Here is a 22,146-nt window from a genome sequence, read left to right as displayed (position 1 = left end):
AACAGTTAGAACTGGACATGAACAACAGACTGGTTCCAAATAGGAAAAGGCTGTATACTGTCACCCTGCTTATTTAATTTAAATGCAGAGTACCTCATGAGAAATGCTGGACTGGAAGAAGCACAAGCTGGAATCAAGTTGCCGGGAGAAATATCAATAACCTCAGATATGCAGATGACACCACACTTATGGCAGAAAGTGAAGAGGAACTAAAAAGCCTCGAGGAAAGTGAGAGTGAAAACGTTGGCTTAAAGCCAAGAAAACCAAGATCATGGCATCTGGTCCCATCACTTCATGGCAAATAGATGGGGAAACAGTGGAGACAGTGTCAGACTTTATCTTTTTGGGCTCCAAAATCAGTGCAGATGGTGATTGCAGCCATGAAATTAAAAGACGCTTACTCCTTGGAAGAAAAGTTATGACCAACATAGATAGCATATTCAAAAGCAGAAACATTACTCTGCCAACAAAGGTCCATCTAGTCAAGGCTATGGTTTTTCCAGTGGTCAAGTATGGATGTGAGAGTTGGGCTGTGAAGAAAGCTGAGCGCTGAAGAATTGATGCTTTTGAACTGTGGTGTTGGAGAAGACTCTTGAGAGTCCCTTGGACTGCAAGGAGATCCAACCAGTCCATCCTAAAGGAGATCAGTCTTGGGTGTTCACTGGTAGGACTGATGCTGAAGCTGAAACTCCAATACTTTGGCCACCTTATGCGAAAAGTTGACTCACTGGAAAAGACTCTGATGCTGGGAGGGTTTGGGGGCAGGAGGGGAAGAGGGCGACAGAGGATGAGATGGCTGGATGACATCACTGACTCAATGGACATGAGTTTGAGTGAACTCCAGGAGTTGGTGATGGACAGGGAGGCCTGGCGTGCTGTGATTCATGGGGTAGCAAGGAGTTGGACACGACTGAGCAACTGAACTGAACTGAACTGAAACAATCTTGACAGAAAATGGAAAATTCCTCAACATAATCAAGATGGAGTTTTAAAAATCGTAAGTAAAACAAAGAAAACCACTGAAAAATATCTAAGTATGCTTTAGTATCTTAAAGTTACTGACCTTATCAATCCTATTATCAGTACAAAAAAGATTCAAGAGCAGTGATATCAAAGCTTATGACTGAGGAAAACGGTGCAAATGGTGTCACCCCGGGTTGACAGTAGCATTATCCATTGCTGCCTATGCTCCTACAGTACTCTGTCTTTGTGCTTTAGTGAATGCTACTGATACAGATGGCATCTATTAATAATGTATACCTTATTTAGATTTTGACTTTTCCTATCAAGTATTAAATAACTGAAGCTGTGTATGTTTTTGTGAAAATTTAATTACAGCTGGTTTTGGAGCTCATTTTCTCCTCTGGGAGAAAGACCTTTAGACCTTTTCCTCCTCAAGAAGGTTTGAACTCTCTAGACATCAAGGACTGATAAGAGGATGAGGCACGTACACAGGGAATCACAGTAGTAAGTTCCGATACTACAGACACAGGCTTTGCCCATAAGGCATATGATGATGAATACCACATGGATGGTACCAAAGAATTTATTGTAAATGTAGTGGCAAATACACTGAGAATAGCTATCATTAAAAAGAAATTAGAAAATTACACACGTTTAAAGTATGTGCTTTTTTCTACCACCTTTACATTAGGACTAGTACCAACATTTTAAGTACTGAAATACTTAATGGGATGGTCCATTTTCACATCATTTCATGACTCTCTTCAAAGCAACTGATCATGAATTGCAGTTTCAATTATTATTCTGTTTTTATCAATTCGGTAATGATCTGGAGAATCTTGTCATCTGGATGGAAGAAGAAAAAACCAATGAATAAATTCAGCACTGACTAATTTTTCAGTGTATACACATGTAAACCACAGGTATACTTTATTAAAAGATTCTTTTAAATTAGAATACAGAGTTAACACCAGCAATATTCACTTACAAAACTAGAGATGCCTCTATTATTTCTTAAAAATTCTATTCAGACAGTAAATTTCCTTTTTCACCTAGCTCAAGTCTACTTTTTGACTCATCCATGTACTTCAGAATTAGCCAGGATGCAAACAGTATGGGCAAGGAATAAAGCACTCTTTATCTGTTTTTCCATGTTTAGTTCAAAGGAAATAAAAAAATTTACCAGGGAAGTGCTCTACGAGAAGTGTGGATGGCACAGTGACAGACCTCTCTACACAACAAAGGAATCAAACACCAATTAACTGGACAAACAGACTAAATAGGGGCTACATTATTTGTTAGAGGTTTTAACAGCTGCCTCTGCTTTTAACCAGTTGGCCTGATATTGTGACTTCATAACTACTTTCTGAATAGTTGTAATTATCAGGACTCCCAAGACTGAAATTCTTATCTTATTAGACACTTCAATAAGAAAATGGTCTATGTTTCAATGACTGGAATGGAGAATTTTGATAACTGGGCCCATGGCCTGACATTCAGGCTCTTGGAGGCTATAGTGGCATTAAAAAAAAAAGGAGTGAGGGAAGAAAGTTCACTGGCTGCAAGGTGAACATGACAGGTCTAGAAAGAACTATGATTTTTAGTCTGAGAACAGTATAGTAAAAGAAAATAAAAGACCAACTTCAGTTATTTCTTTTTCAAAAGCTTGGTGTCCCTTAGATCCCAACTTCTCTTACTCTAAAGTCCAGAAAGAGAGGACACTAAGGTACTTCATCCTCCCTGAAGTCAAAAATACATGCCTCATCAGAGGGCAGGTTCCACTTTTCCTGTTATGGCAAAGAGAAACATTGAGAGCATTTTAAAATTGATTTTTCTTAATTTAAAAGTTGAGGTTCAACCTGTCCTTAATATAATGTATTTTTTGTTTGTTTTAGGCTGTGTTGTAGTATACAGAGTTCCTCAAGAGAAGAGCCCACTTCTCTTAATATGTCAAGACCTGATTTAAGTTTCCAGCAGTTCAGGAAAACCAACAGTTAAGTGCTTATTCATTCACCTTCAGTTATGGAAATTAACATAAAGTATGAGACTTCAGGGCAGTAGCACTAGACCAGTAGCTCCCAACTTGCCTACCTACTAGAATTAATTGGGATATTTGTGAAATATAATCACATTGAACAAATTGATCAATTCTTATCATTAAAAACAAGAAAATCAAACTGATGTGATGCAATGGGAAGGATATAGCACCAACCAAAAAATATTCTTTTCCTAAAAACCAGATTCTAATCAAGTCATTAGCTATAACTACTAGTTTTCAGGAAATATAGAGAACGTGTATGTATGTTAGTTGCTCAGTCACGTCCAACTCTTTGTGACCCCATGGACTGTAGCCCACTAGGCTCCTCTATCTGTGGAATTCTCCAGGCAAGACGACTGGAGTGGGCTGCCATGCCCTTCTCCAGGGGATCTTCCCGACCAAGGGATCAAACCCAGGTTTGCAGAAAATATAGGGAACAGAGAAACATTAAATTAAAGCATGAAGATGCAACTGCCCAAACCCTAAAGGTAAGAAATTCCACCAGAAAAACAACCTAGTTTATTAAAAATAATTGCATTTTAAAATGGGGCTGGTAGTACAGGGGAAGTGTTACAGATGATGATTTGGCAAGTCTGGGAAACACTAAACCAGACTACCCTGGAGGAGGGCATGGCAACCCACTCCAATATTCTTGCCTGGAGAATCCCCATGGACAGAGCAACCTGGTGGGTTACAGTCCACGGGGTCGCAGAGTTGGACACGACTGAGTAACTAAGCACAGCAAAGCACACAGCAGACTAAGTGGCAACTCAGGTGTCCACTGCAGATTTCTGTTGAAGGATTACAGACTAACAGCTCTACATTTGGGAGACTGGTAGAGAAAACATATTGAGAACCTCAGAGAAAGTTTCTCTTTCTTAGAGTCAAACACTTACTTTCAAGAGACATCTTAGGGTTTTCAAGTTTTTTTCTTAAAACAGAATCAATGAGAACTCGTAGCTGCTTGAAAATGACAGCTATTTTAACAGGTGCCTGTTGAGAGATGACAAATTGAACGTTAATGGAGTATGAATGCGTTTAAAAAAATCAAGGTAAGCATATATGCCTGACAATGCGCTTTAACACATATTGACTTAAATATAAAATGTTATGGGAAAAATAAATTACCTCCTGCAGCTAAGAGACATAAACTTCAATTTCCTTATTAAGTACCCATAAACTTGATACCTCTTTCCAGAATAAAGCAACCATTTTGCAATGATTTTCTTCTCTTGTATCAACTCTATGGGAGTGAAAACTACAGTTTCGTTTTTGTGCTTTTTTATTTTATTGCTCAAAAATGCTTCATTTTTAAATTTAGCTTTCTGACTCTGTGCTTGTGCTTTCAACATTTTCACAATGATCTTCTGCTCCTCGATAAGGAAAGCATGCTTGTTCTGTTGTGGACACATTTAGCACACATGGAAACATCACAGGCCCAGCTGATGGTGTTTCTTCATTTTAGACAACCTCATAAGAACTTTAGGTCTCACAGCATGAACTCCTTGAATTCGGCCTGAGCACAGCCCACATGTGGATTCTGGTGCTTTCCCCACCTTCTTGGTATAAAGGTAAACAATTCCATTACCAGGGATTCGGCACAGCCTGGTTTTGTTAGAGGCTGGACCATCCTGAATGCCTCTAGATATCGTCCCCAGAAGAGGAAGAAAGAGGGCTACAGGTTTTAAAATGGAATTTTTAAAATAGCTTTACTGAGAAATAATTTATAGATCATAAAAATGTACTCACTGTGTACAACTCAATGATTTTTAATGCACTTATAGAGTTGTACAGCCATCACCACAATCCAGTTATAGAACACTGTTACCATCTCCCCCTCTTTGTGAGAAGTGCATGTATTTTTAAACTGCCTTTAAAATTTACATCTCCAGTCTTAGACAAACAGCTATCATGGTATATCAGAGCAGAATGTATTAGAGTTGCTTAAAGTGGTCAATGTTGATAAGTTACAGAGAAATAAACTTATTGTTGGTAGCACTGGTTGGTCTAATTTTTCCAGAGGAGAATTTTAACAGTATGAATTAAATGAATTTGTGTCTTTTTATAGGTGGCATGATATAGCAGAAGGAGCACAAGTTTGAGGATCTAGGTTTAAACCTTGCTCCACCATTAACAATCCATGTAAGCTATTTAACTCTCACTAAGCTTAAGTGCCTTGTCAGTAGAAAATCATCTAACAAGGTTGTTAGGGTATTAAATTAGGATGATCCATGTAAAGGTAACTACTGAAGTCCACCACATGGCAAATCGTTATTACTGACAATAAATGTAATATGCAATTAGGAATATAGTTTGATTTTAAAACTAAACAGATTTAAAACCATACAGGCAAGATAAAATATGGACATCTTCTATTTAAGTCAAACCATAGGAAGAAATTACGCAAACTCCAATAAAATTAAAAAAAAATCTATCTCAATGGCACTGGTAATAAAATTTTAAGATCAGGTGTAGCATGTACCTGAAAATAGATCCAGCCATCAACAGAGATAAGGCGTTCCCGGTGCTGAACTTCTATATCACCACCAAAAAGTAAAACTGGAAAAGGGGTTATTAGGGTAGTTTCCCTCAAATACACTCGGGCATATCGTATCTGTATTAAAAAAAAAAAAAACACTTAACAGCCTAAAAAAATTAAAAATTCAGTCTGTTTCATGTAAGCATTTTTCTACAATTTGCTACTATTTTAAACTGTTTTATAAAGCTACATGTCTACATTATGTTGCACAATCTCTTTTATAATAATCACAATCACCACCTGTGTATTTATACTATTATAAGGATTTCAAATGTTAATCGTAAGGCTGAATTGTATACCTTGAACATAAAGGATGAATAAGCAGTGTTATGCTAATACTGTTAAGTAATTAGTGGAAAGATAAAATTAAGTTTCAAAGTGTCTGGTTTCTACAGCAAGGTTCAACAATGACTATTAGTCAGGAATTTGTCTTGTTTTACACGTGTAAGTCTCCTGATAAGCTGGGAGTTACTCAAGCCAATGCTTGAAATTATGGATCTTTATTAATTTAATGAGCTATGATTCAAAAGGTTGACTGTTTTAATCTACAAACATTTGCTATTAAGTTATCTTAGGTTGCATTGTGTCTCAGACTGTTGTAACATCATGTTTAGTTCTATCCCATTCCATATTCCCCTTATTTGGAGATGTGGAAAAAAGACATGTTTATATTTTTGATGAGAAACCATGAACATCTTGATTTCAAATATGAACAAACATGAATAGCTCAGTTTAAGAATCAAATATAGTATTTAGTGGGCATCCAAATTTGTTATGACTGACTTCTAGAATAATGTCCCGAATACTGGAATTAAGAGAATGAGCACTTTACCTTCTCCTGGTATAAAAGCCATCCATAAATCTGCAAATCTCGATTTACTGAGGATGGATGTACTTGTGCTTTGCCTTGGGCTGTCTCCACAATGCAAGCCAATTTTTCTGTAATATCAACTGATTTTGTATACATTATCTTCCCCACGTTGTCATACAGTCCAGCAGTAAGTACAGCTTTAAGAAGGGCAATTTCTTGGAAGGAAAGGGTCTGTGTGGCTCTGTTTCCTTCGAAGCTATTAGAAGTTGTGGATGATAAAAATCCTGCTGCTTTAACCAACTTGATTAACTCCTGCTTTACATCCTAGATTGGTTTGTTAAAAAGAAACACAATCATAATCAATTTAAAGAAGCTGCCAAACAACCTTGTACTTTGTATTACTGTTTCCTATCAAAATGGACAGGATTCCAAAAAGCTAAAAAGAGAATTACCACATGATCTAGCAATCTCACTCCCGGGCATAAATCCAGAAAAAAATGAAAAGACTAATTCAAAAAGATACATGAACTCCAATGTTCATAGATGTTTACAATAGCCAAGACATGGAAGAAACCCAAATGTCCATCAACAGACAAATGGAGAAAGATGATAATACACACACACACACACACACACACACACACACACACACACACAATGGGATATTATTCAGCACAAAAAAGAATGAATTTTTGCCTTTTGCTACAAAGTGGATGGACCTGGAAGGCATTATGCTAAGTGAAATAAGTCAGACAGACAAAGAAAAATACTATATGTTATCATTTATATGTGGACTCTAAACAAAAATAAAATTAGTGAATGTAACACAAAAAAGAAACACAAACATAGAGAACACATTAGTGGCTACCAGTAGGGAGAGGGAAGGAGTGAGGGGCAAGGTAGGGGTAGGTGGCTGAGAGGTACAATCTACTATGTGTAAAATAATTAAGTTACAAGGATATGTTGCCAGCACATGGAATATACCCAATAAAACCCAATATTCTGTAGTTAACTATAATGGACTACAATCTTTAAAATTTGTGAATCACTATGTATATACCTGAAATTAATATTACAAACCAACTACATGCCAATTAAAAAACTTACGGAATTTAGCATGCTAAAATGTTTCATTTCTAACCTTATTATAAATATTAACATTTGTCAAATATTTTCCTAATCTATCATATTACTAAGTAAAACCAGCAGCATGAAGTATATACCTCTGTGCGTTCTTGTTTTGTTTTTTTAATTTTTTTGGCCACATCTCATGGAATGTGGGATCTTAGTTCCCTGCTGCTGCTACTGCTAAGTCATTTCAGTCGTGTCCAACTCTGTGCGACCCATAGATGGCAGCCCACCAGGCTCCCCCGTCCCTGGGATTCTCCAGGCAAGAGTACTAGAGTGGATTGCCATTTCCTTCTCCAATGCATGAAAGTGAAAAGTGAAAGTGAAGTCGCTCAGTCGTGTCTGACCCTCAGCGACCCCATGGACTGCAGCCTTCCAGGCTCCTCCGTCCAGGGGTTTTCCAAGCAAGAGCACTGGAGCGGGGTGCCATTGCCTTCTCCGTTAGTTCCCTGACCAGGGATCAAATCCATGACCCCTGCACTGGAAGCACAGAATGCCGGCCACTAGACTGCCAGGGAAGTCCTTGTGCATTACTCTTTGAATAATACTTTATTAGTTTAGCAAACTCTTTAGATTAGGCATTTCATTAATGTATCAGTTTATTTTCAAGTTTAACACAGCCAATACTTTGAAGAAATGTCTTAATATATTACTATTCCTCAAGTTCCATAAATATATAATAAAACTTTAATAAAAGTGAAAAAAAGAAAAAAAAACTCTGCCATTTGCAGCAATGTTGATGGACTAAACAGTATGCTTAGTGAAATAAGGCAGAGAAAGACAAATACTGTATGATATCACTTAACTGTGGAATCTAAAATAAACAAATGTACACAGCAAAACAGAAACAGACTCACAGATATAGAGAACAAAGAAGTGGCTACCATTGGAGGAAGGGAAAGGGGGAGGAGCAAGATAGGGATATGGAATTAAGAGGCACACACAAGTCTGTATAAAACAGGCCACTAGGATATATTGTACATCACAGGGAATTATAGTCAGTATTTTATAATCACTTCTAATGGAGTATAATCTAGAAAAATACTGAATCACTATGCTGTATGCCTAAAATATTATATTATAAATCAACCATACTTGAATTAACCTACGAATGTCTAATATGTGAAAGCAATAAAAATGTGCCTGAACATATTTTCAGCCAGTGTATCTACTTTAACAGTAGCTCTGCTTTCAATAGGTTTACTCAGAAAGGATGGTCACATAGAGACACTGAGGAAGAATTACAGAGGACTCTGATCCTAGACTGCAAGAACCTTCTTCTCTTGTCTCTGGGAAACAATTTCCTAAAGAACTCTGACAATGTTTATTAATGGCAACCATCTAAACTTGTTGCTTAAAATCTTTTTCTACCTTTAGTAATGCCAATCAGCTAAAATACCATAGGGAGGATGAGCACTTTTTAAAAAAAATCCAATTTTATTTATTTTTTTGCCTTTTTTTTTTTTAAATTGGAGGCTAATTACTTTACATGGGTTTGAGTGGACTCTGGGAGTTGGTGATGGACAGGGAGGCCTGGCGTGCTGCAGTTCATGGGGTCGTAGAGTCAGACACGACTGAGAGACTGAACTGAACTGAATTACTTTACAATATTGTGGTGGTTTTTGCCATACATTCATATGAATCAGCCATGGGTGTACATGTGTTCCCCCCCATCCTGACCCTCCCTCCCACCTCCCTCCCCGTCCCATCCCTAAGGGTCATCCCAGTGCACCAGCCCTGAGCACCCTGTCTCATGCATTGAACCTGGACTGGCGATCTATTTCACATATGATAATATACATGTTTCAGTGCTATTCTCTCAAATCATCCCACCCTTGCCTTCTCCCAGAGTCCAAAAGTCTGTTCTTTACATCTGTGTCTCTTTTGCTGTCTCACGAGTATGAGCATTTTTAAAGTAGACAGGATACAAGTGATTAAAAGATGAAGTTTACATTTAGGATTTCCTTGAGTTTTCTGGTTGGGGCTTCAATTCCAGGAGAAGAAAAATCAGACAGACAGTTGCTGTAATACCACAAGACTGGTAAAGAACTGAAAACCCTGTAGCCTAGGGGAGGTGAAGACAAAGCTGATAGAAGGAAGGGATTGGGAGGCAAAATGAAGGTCTGGAGGAAGTGGAGGGCAGACAAAGGAGTGTTGCTTATCTCTCCATATCTTGAACCCGAGCCAGATAACCTTTTTTTTTTTTTTCAGACAACCTTTTAAAATATGAGCATAGGATAGGGGAGTTATGTGAGAGGTAAGTTTATTTTCTGAATGCTTTTATAGCACTTCTGCTCTAAACACCATTTCCCTTTAAAGTTGCACTACACTTGAAACATACCAACCAATTTTAATGTGTGGACCTTGTGTGGATCATGATTTGAACTAGCTGTAAAAGAAAAAATTATGAAAAATCAGGGATATTTACACACTGTATAGTTGACGATATAAAGGAATTATTTTTCGAGGCATGATAATGCTAAAGAAAAAAACGAGTCCTATACTTCAGAGATATATAACAACCTGACATCTGGGATTTGCTTCAAGATAATCTAGAGGGCAGACAGTGGATTAAGGGGAGTATTAGTAAACAAGATTGAGCACACGTTGATAATTATGGAAGTGAGAAATGAGTACACAGGAGTTCACTATACTATTGTCACTTTTATGTATAGTTGAAAATTTCCATAATAATTCAATGACAACTGATTTTCAGATTTGAGAAAAACTGTAGCATATCCCCAATTCAATTTCGTTTTTTTTTAAAATGAGAAACTGAGACTAAATTAACCTTCTCCAAGCTTGAGCTGTTGAATAAACAACTATCCTAATTCCCAAACTAGTGTTACTTCTATGAAATCATGTTGCATCTTTGACTACTTCCTGAATATACTATGATTGTTAAACACTATTTTGGAAGCATGGAGTCTTAACCACTGAACAGCCAAGGAAGTCCCTGTTAAATACTATTCTGAATCACCGTGTAATATAGGTTACCTGCTGTGGTAAACAAAACAAAAAAATCACAAATTTATTAATTCAGCTAGTGTTTATTAAACACTATGTGTCAAGCACTATCCTAGGCATTTCTTTTCCCAAAATAATCCCACTGGTCCACCATATGACCCTAAATTAAGACAGTTGCATTAAGACTTACCTCTAGGGTTAACAGTGATGTTCTATTAAGAAAGTTCTTCCGGCAATATGCTATTTCAGAACGATAGCCTCCTTCCTGCCGTGCTTTTTTCCACCTATGAAAGAAAAATGACCAAAGTTTAATGTTTCCAAACTCTCACTTTCAGAGGTACTAACCATAGCTTTAATTATATTATAATCATATAAAACGAGGAAGGGCCTTGCCTGTTTTAAGAGCTAGCCAATTTCAACTACAATATAGGTATTTTTTGCTTATGTATAACAGTACATTAATAACTTCAAATATAAGGTAATAGACACATAGTAATACAAAGTACATTGTTCTTAAATTTTAGGATTATAAAAACACAAATCTCTAAAAGATGAAGTAACTAATACTAAATTTAAACCTTTAATGTATCTTTTTAATAAAAGTCAAAGATAAATTTTTTAAATAGTAAATACCCTCAGGTTTGACCTACTGACAAAACCCAGATTATTTCTTTACCCCAGGTATGCATTGTAGATCGTCAGATGATCTGAATCTGCCATGGCCAAAGCTGATTTTGCAAGATCTGCTTCATCTTTCCGACCAATTGGTGTGGTAAAAGGAGACTTCTCTGTCATAACTGCAGCTAATGTTGCCTAACCATAAATAAACAAAAAAATTTAACCTTAAAGAGGTATACACTGAAAGCTGATTTGTATTGTAATAGAAAGCAAATCATAAAACAACTGCACTTTCAAGTTGCATGCTTCTTCTTTTGAATTTATTGTGTTCTATAATAGCTAGCATTTTCATTTTAATTAGTTACTTTTAGTTTCATTTATGGAATTTAAAAAATCTATCACTTACTTTTATATCATCTTTGTGAGACAGAGAAGTAATACCAACAAAATCAGGGATTTTAAAAAATGAGTATTTGTGCAAGAGACTGATAGTCTATCACACAGTTAAAAGAAATTCCTTAATCACAGATCAGAGATCTTGACTCTGAGTCTGAATTTCCATTGCCTGCAATGCTCCTTAAATAATTCTTACATAATTTGGACTATATAACAACCCATTTGTTGTTGCTGCAGCTTTTCAGATCAACTATCATGGCAGTAGATATTTCTTGGACTCAACACAATTCTGGTATATATTTCTGATACTAGAAAAAAAAAAGACTAGACTAAGTCATACTCTCCCCATTTTGATTTCAAACAGGCTTATTTGTAGTCCCAGAAAAGGCTACAACTTGATAAAGTTGGAATGGCAAAGCAGGCAAGAGATTCAGAGAGAGGCAGAAAGTTTGTTAATTCTGAGATAATTTGAGAAAACGGAATTGCTGGTAATTGCTAGCTCAGAGAAAACCCAGAAAAAGGGAAGGAAGTTTTGATTCTGAAGTGTGGAGTTCAAAACTCTCAATGAATCCATCTACTATATGAATCATCTACTATATATATATAAAAGTGGGATGTTTGATAGCAGAAGTCTACAAGCCAAAACCCTTTTACAAAATAATACCTACAATACACAAGAGGATATGGGTGAAGATATTTTCTTGTATATAAATATAAAAAGTTAAATATTAAAAAATTCTCATTAAGCATTCAGATTTCCTGGCTTTAATGTTAGTACAGACCCCTATTTAGTCAAAAAAAATTTTCCCAACTTAATACCTCCCCAACCAAAATGCTATTTACAGTGAAGAAGCAGCAGTGTTGCTTGTCTTACCACTGGATCCAGGCAGCCAAAAATGGCACCAAAAATAAGCATCTTGCCAATCTTGACATTCACAGGCAGAGCTGCAAGGTGTTGGCCCAGTGGAGTCAGTTTAGGCTCATTTAGTTCACAAGCTCCAATTTTTCGGAGTAAATTCATTGCATTGCTGATTACTTGAAGTTGAGGAGGATCTAAAGCTTTAGAGAGGAAATCTTCAGGAGAACCAAGATTGCATTTCTGCAGATTGAAAAAGTGATAAATTCGGATGTGATCAGAAAAAATTAAAAAAAAAAAAAAAAAAAAAGATGGTCAAACTGGAACTAAATTTAAGTAAAATTTTAAGCAAAGAGATTTTTCCAGTTGCATATTTTTAGTTTCTTCATTCCTGATTTTTATAGAACCAAAAAATCTAAGAACTGAAGGATATTATAGATCTTTCATACCAGGAAGCCTTTGGTCTAGGTCAGGACTTTTCAAGTCCAGCTCTATTGTTAGTGGGCCCAGATAATTCTTTGTTTTAGGGGACTGTGCTGTTCACTGCAGAGTGTTTAGCAGCATCCCTGGTCTTGACCCACTAGATGTCCACAGCATGGTCTCCCTCTCCCCACAGTTCTGACAGCTAAAAATGTCTCCTGACATTCCAGGCTTTCCCTGGTAAGCAGTATCATCCCCAGTCGAGAACTAGTGGTCTGGGCTATGAGTCTGTATTTTAATTTCTTAAAGTATGAGTGCCTATGGCAGATTTAAAGCACAGTGGGTTACTTATAAAATATGAGGGAAGGGGGAGTTTATTAGAGCAGAGTAAATAAAATACTTGAAAATCTAGTGCAACAGAAGGTTAAACGGTCTTCTTTTTTTTTCTAAGAAAGGGGTGGAGAACAAAAGTTCATCTGAATTCCCCTGGGATTACCATAATATGAAGACATAATTCCTCCAAAGGCACGCGCAAGATTTCAGGGACAGAATAGTCCATAAAGCCTTCAAATCTGAAAAATAAGGTAAAATAATCCTAAACACATATTATCAGCAATGCCATGCTGATTTGTGTGTTTTTAATCTCCAGGCTATGCCATACCTTTCTCTTGTGTACATGCGGAAACAGAAGCCATCTCTGACCCGCCCAGCTCTCCCCTGGCGCTGCAGAGCACTGGCTTTGCTGACAAATGTCTCGACCAAAGAACTCATCTGACTGCTCTCATGGTACCTAGAACAATGTTTTAGGAGATAATACGTAGATAACTGACTTAAATCAAAATCTAAAAAAAACTGGAAGTATTTGATTCTAAAGTTGAAGATTAATTATGCAGTAAGAATTCTTTGAAAAAGTGAGAAATTGTGCTGTGAACATCACAATTCAAAGCACCTTTCACAAAATACAGTTCAACCCCGAAAACACTTCCTCTAAAGGTACAGTTAAAAAAAATCAGGAGTCTATTTTGTACTGGACAGTCACACTCATTTCCAAATATTGCTGAAGTTTTCTAAGATTAGGAACAATGTATATAGATTAGAATAGACCACGAAGATGGTCTCCCTTATTTGTTAAATATGAACATCAAAACATTTATAAAGCAACAATCTGTTAAAGTTAAATTTATTTAACAGTTAAAGTTATCTACTATGCGCCAATTACTGTACTATGTACTTTCAATTTATGAAATTTTAATTTTCCCACTTACATATGAGAATACTGATGATTATAACTGATGTCATATTACTTGCTCAAGATTATAGATCAGAGATTTATAATCTAACTCTGATTCTAAAACCCATGCTTTTTTATAATCCCACAAATAATGCATTTGTAAAACTATTTTACAAACTAACTGATAAGAATTTAAGTCTGAACATTTTCTCAGCACTTTCCTATCAGGAGCAGTACACTGATATTACTTATGGGAAAACCGATGACATGAATTTTGACGTTTACTCTCAGACATTTTAAACTTCCCTACAGCTTCTCTGAGACCTTTTGTTTTGGACAGAATTAGGACATTTGAGATGTTCCCCATATGATTCTGAGATCTAGTGCTTGTTTTGGCAGTACATGTACTGACTTGAATGGTTCTGTGATGTCTCCTAACAATTCAAGAGTCCCAAGCCCTTTTCAGGTTAAATATGTTTTGATTTGGGAGGAAAATGCAAACTTACTTATTTTCTTTCGTTCTTCCAGTATCAATCACAAATACAACATCTGGAATAGTGATACCTGTCTCTGCAATATTTGTTGCCAAAACAATCTGAAAACACAAAGCCAAAACATTTAGGTAACACTTCAGCAATGTGCCATCACTTACAAATTCTTCAGTTTAGCCAATGCATTTTAAAAAGTGAATTTCAATTATTCTTTATAAAAATTCACAATCTAATTGCTATTACTGTGTAACTTAAATTTTCTCTAATTAATTTTATTACCTCAGCTTATTAATTAAACTTACAGATTCTTATTCCAACAGAAATACTGTTAGTCCCTTAATTCTAGTCAGTCATCTTAAAAATGATACACATAGAATGGGAAAGTGGGTCAGAGAATGGAGACTGCTCAGCAGAAACTTTACAATTATTAGGGAATACTTTCTTTAGTAAGAAGAACTGGTGGGTTGTTGCCCTGGCTCTGCTACTTATTAGCTTTGTGACCTGGGTAAGTTATTTTACCTCTCTGGTCTCAAATTAGGAGGTAGAAATACATGATTTCTTAGGTCCCTTTCTAGCTCAAAAATTCTTAATGGTGATGGCTGAAGAGCCCATCTTCTTGTGTGTGTTTTTTTTTCTTCTGTTGAGTCTCTGGAGGTGAAACATTTAGGAAACTCTAGGTCAGTTCACTATGTTATCACTCTAACTCAATACTGAATGCTTGCTTTTCTTATCCTTCATCCTAGGAAAGAGAACCCAGATTATTAAGACTTAGATAGGACCTAGGTGATCAAAGTGTTTAGACGTGGTGGAATTCTTTTCTTCAGACAAAATCTTCCAGAGAAGCCCAAATGTTACAGATCAGAGCATAACCTATGAACCCCTGGATTTTTCAGAGCAGTTAGAAAATCATAAATTTAATTCAACCCCTTTTAAAGATGAGAAAGTAAGGCTGAGTAGGTTGCCAAAGGCCACAGACGTGGCAGCAGCTTCGGGACAAGAATCTGAGAAACTTTTTTTGCCAAGTAACTCTTCATTCAGAATCCTGAACAGAGGAGACAATGAAAATACCTTAAGATTGTTTCCTAACCTAATGTCCTCTGTGTTGCAAAAATGATCAGAGATGAATAGACTATAGAGAACAAAAAAAGAATCCTCCCAGGATTCAAGTAGCTTCTGACATCAAACATCCTTTGTGTTCTCTTCTTGAAGGAAGAATAGTGACTTTTTCTTCTCAAAATTAACAATAATGCCATGTTTTTAAACTACCACTCCTCTAAAGTTATTGATAACACATAATATAAACACCTAACATAATATAAATTGAGTTTTAATATTTGGTTCACTTTTGATGATATCAGACTGCAGAGCATCTGGAGTCTGCCATGTGCTATAAGGCACTTAATAACTGTCTTTGATGATAGTCATTTTCATGAACTGTTCTCAGGTGGATCACATATAAATTTGATGTACTGAGTTTTACCTTCCTGACTCCTTGCGGAGGAAGTGTGAATGCTGCAGCTTGATCTTGAGTTGAAAGAATAGAATGCAGAGCTATCACTTTATATCTGAAAGTTAAAATCATAGTTCTTAGCAAGAGTTTCTCTTTAGAAGACACTGCAAAGAATAACAAAATTTATTTGCAAATAATAGGAAGCAATTTAAAAATTTATTATGAAAAATTTTAAACACACACAAAAGTTCTGAGAATAATATACATATACTCACTGATGAGAAAAAATTTAATATAAATTATATGAATATAGGGTTTAAAGAATTAAAAAAAAAACATATTCTGATGCCAAAGTGATAATGATAACAGCAGTAATAAACTATATCAAAACAGATACAGTAAAGAGCCAATTCAGTCTGTATGGATGATAAACTGCAATGCTGTTGGGGTTTCGCACCATCCCATGGGGAGGGGAGTCACCATCTTATTCTTAACTACAAGTTTCCCTCTGCTAAATCATATTAAGAAAATAAAACAAATGTAGAAAAAGTACCTAAAATTTTTAGTAGATAAAATGCTATAACAGAAAGTTAAAATAAGAATTGCTTTGTCATGGACAATTTTAACTAAAGTGAAAAGACTCTGAAAGCTCTGATCAAGAATTTTAATGTACAAAATGCTGCTCTGTTCTAAAACTACCAGGAATATAATGAAGATCTGTAGTTACCGTTCTGAAAAAAATCTTCTGTCAGTTGATAAGAGATCATACAACTGTTGAATATGAGCAAGGCCTGGTAAAAAGATCAGTACTGCTCCTTCAACATTTTTGAACTGAGGACTTCTGTCTGAAATTTTTTGAAAGATACAATATTCAAAAATAAGAAATAGTATATAAAATATTAATAAAACATCTCCAGTTAGTAGAAAAGTTTTATCAAAACAAATGGAGACACATTAGAAATAGGCACATACCTAAATATATAAGAAGTTCCAAAACGAGGTCCAGGTTGATTTTATGAGGATTCATGTAGAGAATAGCATGCTGAGTGCGACTGCTATACTTTTGGTAAAATGGATTTAAATCAGCACTTGTTCCAGTCTGAACTGGGATGTATTCCTAAAAGAAACATAATCAGAAAAACTTAAACAAAAATATGAAGTAAAGACAAAGAAGGAAAAAATGAGCTACTTGCATTTATTTAACTCTATATTTTTCTCACTGTCACCATTATTTCATTAAAATATAGCAAGAATACAATTTTTAACAGTATTAAAGTATGATAAAATTTCATCTCTACCCTATTAATTTCATCCAGCCCCGTTAAGTACAGCAAAACTTTTTAATCTTGGCATGTAAACACTTAAAGAAATGAAGAAAAACAGAATAATGGCTGCATTGTTCCATGGCAACTGAAAAGCAGGCAGGCCAAGAGGTCGTGATAACTTTATTAAGTAATTTACACCTGCCTCATTCATTCTAGATTCTACTTTGGTTGCTGAGTTCCAACCATCTCCTTTGAAATACTACCATTAATTTTTTGAAGTCTTTCTTTAGTTTCTAATCTCTGTTTCTACAGTTTTAAGAAAAGATTTTAGTTTTTGCTTCCTTGATTTATCTGCTTACTTAAAAGATAAACTAACTGTAAATCTGTCCATTAGATGAATGAAATAATGTAGATACAGTGAAAATATGTAAATAGTACCACTGGTCAAAATGCAGGATAGCATAGCTTTTGTGATATTCCTAAAATTATGTCATTCAAACTAAACTAACTCTCTATGAAGAACTGTGCTTCCCTGGATGGCTCATGCCAGCACAAAGGCTCCTAAGAAAACCAGTGGCAGGGATCTAGACTGTGGGCCTGCCCCAGTCTATTTAAGGTGTTGAGATAAAGCAAATATCATAAACCAAAGAGTAAGTAAAACAGTAAAAGAGTCAGTAAAACAAAGATTAAAGAAATGATCTTTAAAATTTGCTCATAATCATATGTTATTCCTCTAACAAAATGTATTTGAATGCACTGTGCCAGCCACATGACTTTAAAACTCATACAGTAGTGTGTGCCTTGGATATCATCATCAGATGTCTTTTAAAATGTTTTTTTCTTACCTGATACTTTTTTATTCCCCCTGCTTTGGTTGTAACATTAATGGTTATTTCTTCTTCCTCCTCCAGAAATTTCTGACAATATTCTGAGTCTTTCTCCAGTACAAAGCCTGTTTCCTCTATTATATCTTCAAGATGAAAAACCTGCACAGATGAAGGCATATAAAGAGTGAGCTCAAATTCATTTCAGTAAATATCATCTTAAAGAGACAAGGGATTGCTAGCTTCCTGAATGTTACCACATGCTAATTAGAATATTTTGAAAAAAATTTTTTTCTGCATTATTTGGGAATGAAGAACTTGCCTGATATAGATGGATCTGTCCCTACGTAGTTCCAGGACAAAGTACATTATGGTGCATAGTTTTTACATGTGAAAATCAATTTAAAGATTCTTTATCAGCTGAACCGAAAGGGCAAACATTAAGAACAGAAGAAAGCGTCAAAGACAAATCCCCCTCAATTTGAGGGATGGGTGGAAAGTTCAGTTCAGTCACATCCAACTCTTTGTGACCCCATGGACTGCAGTATGCCAGAATTCCCTGTCCATCACCAACTCCTGAAGCTTACTCAAACTCATGTCCCTTGAGTTGGTGATGCCATCCAACCATCTCATCCTCTGTTGTCCCCTTCTCCTCCCGCCTTCAGTCTTACCCAGCATCAGGGTCTTTTCAAATGAGTCAGTTCTTCACATCAGGTGGACAAAGTGTTGGAATTTCAGCTTCAGCATCAGTCCTTCCAATTAATATTCAGGACTGATTTCCTTTAGGATGGACTGGTTGGATCTCCTTGCAGTCCAAGGGACTCTCAAGAGTCTTCTCCAACACCACAGTTCAGAAGCATCAATTCTTTGGAGCTCAGCCTTCTTTATACTCCAACTCTCATATCCAACTTCCACATGGGTGGAAAAGCAGTTCCTTATTGTTAGGCAGTGACCCCAATCTGGATGTAGATTTGGCTTTGCTATAGAACCGTGTTTTATGCTGTGTACCTCTGAGGTATGTCATTCAGCATAATCCTCCTTCCAGTCTACCCATGCTTAGTCAAGGCAGCTCAGCTATCTGATTCCCAAGGCCAGCTCCAGGTCCTCTCTTGGCTTGCATTACCTTAGGGATAGTTCTAGGCTCAGACTTAAGGGGGAGAAGACAATAGCAACCCACTCCAGTACTCTTGCCTGGAAAATCCCATGGACAGAGGAGCCTGGTAGGCTGCAGTCCATGGGGTCGCTAAGAGTTGGACACGACTGAGCGACTTCCCTTTCACTTTTCACTTCCATGCATTGGAGAAGGAAGTGGCAACCCACTCCAGGGTTCTTGCCTGGAGGATCCCAGGGACGGGGGAGCCTGATGGGCTGCCGTTTGTGGGGTCGCACAGAGTCAGACACGAATGAAGTGGTTTAGCAGCAGCAGCAAACTTAAGGGCCTATCTTCTGGGGACACTCACTGGTGGGAATGTAGTTTCTGTTTACATAGGCGTTATTAAAAAAACTTACCTCAACAGGATAACTTCTTCCTGAAATTCTGAGAATAGGGCAGTGTGTGAAATAGGTAGAAAACTTTTCACTGTCTACAGTGGCACTCATGAGAATCAAATGTAAATCAGAACGTTTCTGTAAAATTTCCTTCAAGATAATTAGTAGGAAGTCTGACTGGACACTTCTCTCATGAACCTAGTATAAAAGGAATAAAAAAAAAAATGGTCATATATAAGGTCTGTGTGTGTTATTTGCTCAGTCGTGTTCAACTCTTTGCAACCCCATGGGCTATAGCCCACCAGGCTCCTCTGTCCATGGAATTCTCCAGGCAGAAATACTGGAGGGGTTGCCATTTCCTTCTCTAGGGAATCTTTCCAACCAAAGGATCATACTCAGGTCTCCTGTATTGCAGGCAGATTCTTTAACATCTGAGCCACCAGGGAAGCCCTTACATAAGAAGGTCTAGTAAGAAGTTAAAACAATCAGACCTTCAAATCTACTAAAAGTTAATCAATATTTACATACAGTCAATACACAGAGGTGAGAGAAGCTGTGTTTCAAATGAGGTAGATCTTCCAAATTGAAAATAAAGTCACCCTCTTTAAAACTGAAGTCAGTAAAAATCAGCATATAATGAAACAGATTAGCTATGATATTAAGACTCTACCTTAGGAGATAGTCTGTAACTGTTCAGCTGGTAAGATTAAAGTATCTCCCAAATTTCACTCAGAAGCCAGTGTAATGCTTAAAAGCTCTGCCGCTAATATATAATTGAATAGACACAAAACTGCAACAAGACAGATTGTTTATACACTTTTCTGCAAAGGGGGAATTTTTTTAGTATGAATCTGACCGGTTCTATCAACTGCCTAAGAAAATGGGTTTTATGCTTTTTGAACACGTGCCTTTTAGGGATGAGCACTGTAAACTTGCTACAGAGCATTACAACATGGGACATTGTCAGAACTTAGTATCTGCTGGATGTACTAGTCTATATTGAAATTTGCTGTACTGGATTTATTTCTACCTCATTTTATTTCTTGAGATTTAAAGCAGCATACAAAAGATAGAATACATTGAGATAACAAAAATTAAAACAGGTTTGGTCAACAAAAATTAAAACAGGTTTGATCATTTTGCGTGGAAGGGAGGCAATAGTGGTTAAATGTTCAGACTCTAGAACTGCTTGCTTAGGCTTAATTCTTCTTGGCTTGATCAATTAAAATATGACTTTAGGAAAGTTATTCAAATATCCCTGGGCCTATTTCTTCTTCTATAAAACAAATAATACAAATTTCATAGAGTGATTGGCTATCAGAGATCAACAAATAGTACTCAGCATTGTGCTAGATGCTGGGGAATAATGACTGAGATAGTCTTCATTTCAGTTTATAGCCTTATAAGAGGATTCTGTAGAGGATGGCTTGAAATTACATATGAAGGGCAGCTATTTTGTTTTCTTTTTTGGTCTAATATTCTTTTTTGGTTTTGTTTTATATATATATATATTTTTATTGAAGTTATAGTTGATTTACAATGTTGTATTAGTTCCTGTTGTACAGCAAGAGGTAGCTAATTCAGGTGGTCAGGAAGGCTACTATGAGGGAATTGACATCTATGTTGAGAACTGAAATTAGTTTTTAAAAAAGGAGGAAAGAACAGTATGATAAAGGGAGATAAGGTGATCATGGGCCATAACTTGTGCAAAATCATGGAGGACAGTGTGATCATATTACATTTCAAGAAATGATGAAACAAAAATAATGCCTTGAGCATGAGATGAGGAATGGGCAAGAGACACAGAGGGTGAGGTGCTCAGTTATCTGTTCATATGAGGTCTCGTAAACCCTGTTAAGAAGCTGAGACTTTATTCTAATAAGTCAGGGTAGTGAGTAAGATATTTTAAAGTAGGGGAATCATGTGGTCTGAACTTTGTTTTAAAAAAGGTAACTCTAGCTATAATGTGACGGAGAAGGCAATGGCACCCCACTCTGGTACTCTTGCCTGGAAAATCCCATGGATGGAGGAGCCTGGTAGGCTGCAGTCCATGGGGTCGAGAAGAGTCGGAAACGACTGAGCGACTTCACTTTCACTTTTCACCTTCATGCACTGGAGAAGGAAATGGCAACCCACTCCAGTGTTCTTGCCTGGAGGATTCCAGGGACGGGGGAGCCTGTTGGGCTGCCGTCTATGGGTTCGCACAGAGTCGGACACGACTGAAGTGACTTAGCAGCAGTAGCAGCAGCTATAATGTGAAGAATGTAGAAGAGAGCAAAACAGAAAGTAGGCAGTTTAATTAGAAGCTTATTAAGTAATTAAATAAGATAATGGTAGCATATATCAAGGCAATACCAGTAAATATGGAGAGAAGTATATGAATGTGAGAGAAGTATTCAAAAAAATCAACAAAGTCCAGGTGAACTGATTTAAAGGATATGCAAGAAAGAAGGAATAATTTTGGATGTTTTTACTTTACTGGCTTGACCAGGATATTATCTGAAGCTTGAGAGAAATATTTTCTGATAGGTGAAACAGATCTGGGGAACCTCCTCAAATAGATGGTAATTTATACAGGTATCAATTTTTAAAATTTATTTTTTGCTGCACTGCTCTGCATGTGGGATCTTAGTTCCTCAAGCAGGGATTGAACCTGTGTCC

At 36.6% G+C, this 22,146-nt stretch overlaps 1 protein-coding gene across 1 annotated transcript in view; it reads right to left on the bottom strand.

Annotated features, from left to right (window-relative positions):
- DHX29 (DEAH-box helicase 29) overlaps positions 1,531 to 22,146 on the bottom strand; it is a 46,005-nt gene continuing 25,389 nt past the window's right edge. Inside the window, exons 13-27 of the mRNA XM_018065497.1 lie at positions 19,507 to 19,683; positions 18,019 to 18,159; positions 16,881 to 17,025; positions 16,636 to 16,753; positions 15,939 to 16,023; positions 14,474 to 14,562; positions 13,398 to 13,526; positions 13,233 to 13,308; positions 12,335 to 12,559; positions 11,123 to 11,259; positions 10,637 to 10,730; positions 6,373 to 6,675; positions 5,484 to 5,615; positions 3,898 to 3,994; positions 1,531 to 1,809 (exon numbers count right to left, since the gene is read on the bottom strand). Coding sequence (XP_017920986.1) covers positions 1,763 to 1,809; positions 3,898 to 3,994; positions 5,484 to 5,615; positions 6,373 to 6,675; positions 10,637 to 10,730; positions 11,123 to 11,259; positions 12,335 to 12,559; positions 13,233 to 13,308; positions 13,398 to 13,526; positions 14,474 to 14,562; positions 15,939 to 16,023; positions 16,636 to 16,753; positions 16,881 to 17,025; positions 18,019 to 18,159; positions 19,507 to 19,683 — 1,995 coding nt within the window. The 3' untranslated portion in view covers positions 1,531 to 1,762. The remainder of the gene's footprint in view (positions 1,810 to 3,897; positions 3,995 to 5,483; positions 5,616 to 6,372; positions 6,676 to 10,636; positions 10,731 to 11,122; positions 11,260 to 12,334; positions 12,560 to 13,232; positions 13,309 to 13,397; positions 13,527 to 14,473; positions 14,563 to 15,938; positions 16,024 to 16,635; positions 16,754 to 16,880; positions 17,026 to 18,018; positions 18,160 to 19,506; positions 19,684 to 22,146) is intronic.

This window comes from Capra hircus, chromosome 20, assembly GCF_001704415.2.
Source record: "Capra hircus breed San Clemente chromosome 20, ASM170441v1, whole genome shotgun sequence".
Classification (NCBI taxonomy): Eukaryota; Metazoa; Chordata; class Mammalia; order Artiodactyla; family Bovidae; genus Capra; species Capra hircus.
This window is presented reverse-complemented; position numbering and strand designations above follow the sequence as displayed.